Source organism: Magnolia sinica, chromosome 13 (genome assembly GCF_029962835.1).
Source record: "Magnolia sinica isolate HGM2019 chromosome 13, MsV1, whole genome shotgun sequence".
Classification (NCBI taxonomy): domain Eukaryota; kingdom Viridiplantae; phylum Streptophyta; class Magnoliopsida; order Magnoliales; family Magnoliaceae; genus Magnolia; species Magnolia sinica.
The window spans coordinates 30956884-30961772 of record NC_080585.1 but is presented as its reverse complement, the minus strand read 5'-3'; the positions used below and the strand labels follow the sequence as shown (position 1 = coordinate 30961772).

The 4889-nt window shown below is 41.9% G+C and overlaps 1 protein-coding gene across 1 annotated transcript; it reads left to right on the top strand.

Annotated features, from left to right (window-relative positions):
• Positions 1–437: 437 nt before the first annotated feature.
• LOC131223446 (violaxanthin de-epoxidase, chloroplastic) lies at positions 438–4092 on the top strand. The gene is made up of 2 exons (XM_058218873.1): positions 438–941; positions 2212–4092. The coding sequence occupies exons 1-2, from the start codon at positions 609–611 to the stop codon at positions 3514–3516; spliced, it is 1638 nt and encodes a 545-aa protein (XP_058074856.1). The 5' UTR covers positions 438–608; the 3' UTR covers positions 3517–4092.
• The last annotated feature ends 797 nt before the right edge of the window (positions 4093–4889 follow it).

Here is a 4889-nt window from a genome sequence, read left to right as displayed (position 1 = left end):
GCTTATTTAAGGGGGTTGAGCTTAAAATTGAAGCATATCAAAGCTTTAAGTAATCATACCACAGGAAACAGTGAGAATAATGATTTCCACAGTTGAAATACTTCTAGGCCTCACACTGATGTATATTTGTCATCCAACATATTCATAAGATTATACAGACATGGCTTTAAAGGAAAAAATTAATATAAGCCTGATCCAAAACTTTATGACCCTAAGAAATTTTCAATGTAGAAGTTCAATTATTATTGTTTCCTTTGGTGTGGTCCATTTGAGCTTTGGATAAGCTTCAATTTTTGTCACATGCCTTAAGATTATCTGATAAAATAGATGGATGGAGGGGATAAAATACATAAATCATGGTGAACCTTACATAGTTTACTAACTAGGCTAAGTTTACTGAGTTACAAAAAAAAAGAAAAGGAGCTTGGACGACGTGGAAAAGCCACATAGGTGGCCCAACACAGTTCACCCCAGGTTATCCAGTACGCTATCCGATTTCCCAAACCCGGCCATTGCCACCGCTAGTCAGTTCACACCACCAGAGGAGCATACAAGCCGATATATCCGACCTCTCTCTCTCCCGTCTAGCCCGCTCCATCTCCAGATCCATGGCTATCCAAACCGCCCTTTTCAAAACCACTCCCTCCCTTCAAAACCGCCAAATACCCTCGCCCTTTCCCACCAAAACCGCCCTTTTCCCTCTTTACCGCGTTCGTAAAACCGCCTTTGGTCCATGCTCTTTCCATCTTTCCAGGAAGAAGGGTTTTGGAAACCGTGGTTTACTCTCAGTATCGGCGGTTTTAGAAGCCGAGCAGAAGGAGAGTTCGAATCCTTCTTCTTCTTCTTCTTCTTCCAGCAAAGTCAGAATCGTTGGATTAGTCGGAGAAGGAAGCGTCAGTCCTCTACAATGCGCACCATGGGAGCAGGTTATGCTTCACACGGTATGTAAAAGAGAAAAAACTTTGACACTCTGGCAGAGTGTGGTAGATGATACACTGGCACTTAAGAATTACTTACTATTTGCATCCAATTAATATGAAGCTGTCCAAATTTTGGGTACCTGTTCAGATGTTTCATAAACTAAAATTTAAGCTTAGGGTGCGTTTGGTTGCACCAAATTTCACATGTTGATAAGTCTAATTTGGTGCAACAAACACACCCTTATTTGATTATCTGACTATTAGACTGGTGGAATTTTTGTCGAATTTCTGGCGAGCTCCACTGTCTCTGTCCCTTCCGTCGACCTCCCGATGCAGATAATCCCTTCCTGCCGCTGTCTTTTGTCAGCATTTTTTTGGAGGGCTGTGACGACAGAGCCCGTGTGCCCCAAAGCGGTATGGGGCCCACCATGATGGCTGGATTGTAAGGAGCATGCATCATTCCATCGTAGCATTAATATATTTACCAACTACATGTCTGACACCCACTCCTGAAAACTTGTTTGTTCAAATAGGATTATTATATATTTTTCATTTTCAACTGTCCAATGAATGTCCACCAACTTGGTTGTCAGATAATCAAATAAGCATAATTTTTTTTTTTTCATGATACATATACACTGGTAACCATAATTCGGACAGTTTAATTTGACTTGTATGCCACGTATGTGATTTCTAAACAATCTGTTGGTGCCTGTGTATCATCTATCCATCCCACTCTGCCAGAGTATCAAAGTTTTTCTCCTACAATTCATGAATATGATGCAACTCCCATGTATTTAGTTGTCTACTCATTAGGCACCAACTTATGTCAAGAAACAGGAATTCTTGTAGTTCCTCTTTGAAACTCAGTTGCATGAATCTTCTATGAAGGTGTTGCTCCTATAGTTACATGAAGCGTGAAATGAAGTGGCAATAGATTCGGGTGCAGGAGTGGGGAAAGCATCTGTTTCAAATTGAAAGCAAGTATAAACATGTAGGAAGTGTGAGTCCAGAGCACGATTTGAAGATTGGGTGGCACCTGGTTAGAAGGATCCTGCAACTAAGGGTGCTCATGCTTCAAACTCACACTTCTAGATTGGTGCTCCTGATTAGGCTTTTTTTTTTTTTTTGTTAATGATTCCACTTCCTAGGCTTTTTCGCTTGTGAACATTTCATAACATATGCTTCAATGCTCCTCACCTGAATCCCCTCCCACTTGCCCTCTTCTGCAACTAAGCTTTGAAATGCAATTTATCTATTCATCCTCTCCAACACTTCTTTTACCTTGTAGGCAAGCAGATTGAAATGGGTGGATGAGGGGTATGAAATGCTTGTAGTTACTGATAAGATCCTCCAGTTCAATGATCCAAGTGTGGAAACTCTCAGGAGAGAACTGGCCCGTGCAGATCTCTTGGTGATTGTTGCAGTTAGAAATCAGGGATCAATCGATTGGGTTCAGAGAAACAGTGGAAACATCCCAAACATTTTCTGTTTTGATTCATCACCATCTCTAAGAAGCAAACTAGGAGGAGCATTTGTTGATACTGAAGTAGAAGGAAACATATTTAGCAAAATAGTTCGTGTCGTGCAAGGAAAGAACACAAATGAATCCAAAGAGGTAGTTAAAACAGTATCGGAGGCATGGGAACGCCACAACTCCGATGATATAAGGTTCTGTATACTGGTGATCATCAATTCATATATAAAGCCCGTCCCAATATTGAAAAATCTGAGATCAAAAGGACTCTCTACTCTCAACTGTATGGTGACAAACTGTGGGCCCGAGATCCTAAACTGCCTATTGGATCCAAACTGTAGGAAAGCTCTGCAGTGTCTAAACAGCTGTGCTCCAACAGACCAGGTCTGTAGCTACCGCTGTATTGCCTCTTATGAGAGTCCGAATTTAGAAGCCTTCTCTCTTTGTGTACTGCAGAAGAATAACTGTCTTGCCTTGGATGCTAAGATTCCTGCAAAGCCTTACGTACCTCCAATGCGTATGTTCAGAGGAGAGGATTTGAGCCATGAAATCGCGGAAGATCTCTTCGTTGGTTGGTTGGATAGTTTGGAATGGAGTTGGCGGGTCGTTGCAGGCCAAAACCCTGCTTATGACCAGTTCCCTTGCCAGTACCAGCTGTTCTATAGAGGAAAGGCAAGAGGGTCATTTTGGTATGAGCCGGTTTTTCGGGTCAGGACTCTTGAGGGGAAGATGGTATGGAGGCGGCGGCGATATCGGGTACGGAGAGACAAAATCCCGGGCACCTTCAACTTCAGCGTCCTGGACAATGGTGTGGTGTCAAAGGAGTTTTGGACAATTGTAGATGTTTGCGATGATCTCAGCTGGGGTTTGTTTCATTACAGTGGGGCAGCTCAGGCAGCTGGGCAGTCTTATACCGGGGCAGTGCTTGTTAGCCCAAACGGGGATTACCCGCCTCATTCAGGAGATCAGAGGTTGGCTTCTGCTTTGGAAAAATGTGGCATCAAAGAGTGGGAGCTTTACACAGTTGATAATCGCTCATGTGCTGGGCCGCCTTTGGGAATTCCTGAAGGGTCAAGTTTGCATTTTAAGATCAAAGTGCAAGGACCTGACAAACCATGAACTGATTTTTGCGAATGGAACTGCGAGCTGTTGTGAGAATCTCATACTTGTGAGAGCTGAAATGCTTGGAGATCATGTTGGAAGAATCTGCTGATCGAAGGATCTATATGAGATGTTGGTATTCTTATATGTAATGTGGATCTCATTCTTGCTCTCAAGAAAACCTGAATTTCTTTTCAGCGTGAAGTCATGTTTTGGTATGAGATCCTTGAGTTGCCTTCAGCTAGAAAAGCTCTGCGAACTGCACCAGTTACCTTCAGATTGTGTATTGTTGGTTAAACACAGCAATATCTGTCCGTTCATTCAAAATCCATGGCGGTTCGTGTCATACTCTTTATGTCAAAAGGGTGGGCATTTGCATGCAAGAAGAGTAACTAATCCAACAAGACAGTATATGTGGCGATTCAGCTTGGAATTGGTATTTCACTGCCATCTATGTGAAACCCGTGATCACAAGAGATTTTGATCAAGCTTCAATGTTCAGGTGTGCTTCAAAACTTTTGGTAATTCGCATCCATTCGTCAAATGCAGATGTAATATATAAATTTCTTGGATAAATATCATGTCATGCACTTATACATGTGTGTATCTTGGGGACTGCTATGTAACTTTTCCATAGCAAGACTCTCTTTGATGTATATTTTCACGAAATCCAAAGAAAATGAAATTGGGGTCTATTGCATTTTTGCTTGTGATTTAAGAGATTCAGTTAAATATCTTTTCCCCCTTCTTTTTTTCTCTATTTTCATGTTATTACCATGAAAATCTTAACTGTTTTATCAAACTCTGTGGTATACAAAATGCACCCAAATGAAATTAAAGGCCGGTTGGAGAATTGGGTTGGCCACAATCTTATGTTTACTGCAGCCATTGGTATCCTTCACCAGCATTGACAATGTTGTCAACACCTGTTGGGAGAAAAATGCATCGATGCTTTTATTATTATTATTATTATTATTATTATTTATGATGACAGGGTGTCCCTGCCTCTTTTAAGGCAAGACTAATCCCCTCCGATAGACGCAATCACCCACAAACCACATGCTCAATTTTAGTAGCACAAACCCTAAGGGTGTGTTTGGATTTCGGGCTCAGATGGTATTGTACGGTAATTTGACCTAAATAGTACGCTATCCAATGGTTGAATTCGAATTCAAAACGGATGTCCACAAGCGACCCGAGTACATCGCCGAACCAATTTACGGCTTCCACGCATAACTCCTATCAGTGTACAGTGCGGCGTGCAATGCAATGTTGTCATTGCACTGCACTGCCATTGCAGAAAAAAGAAATGAAAGCCCTTTTTTCTCTTGCGGACCATCATTCCTAGATACTCTCTCCCTCACCCTTTCTCTTCGTCCTCATGGTTCGTT

What these genes read in the sequence shown, in the direction of transcription:
- LOC131223446 (XM_058218873.1), top strand. Translation starts at nt 609, where the DNA reads ATGGCTATCCAAACCGCCCTTTTCAAAACCACTCCCTCCCTTCAAAAC. An exon ending in AGCAGGTTATGCTTCACACG is followed by an intron (nt 942 to 2,211) that starts GTATGTAAAAGA and finishes TTTACCTTGTAG; the next exon opens with GCAAGCAGATTGAAATGGGT.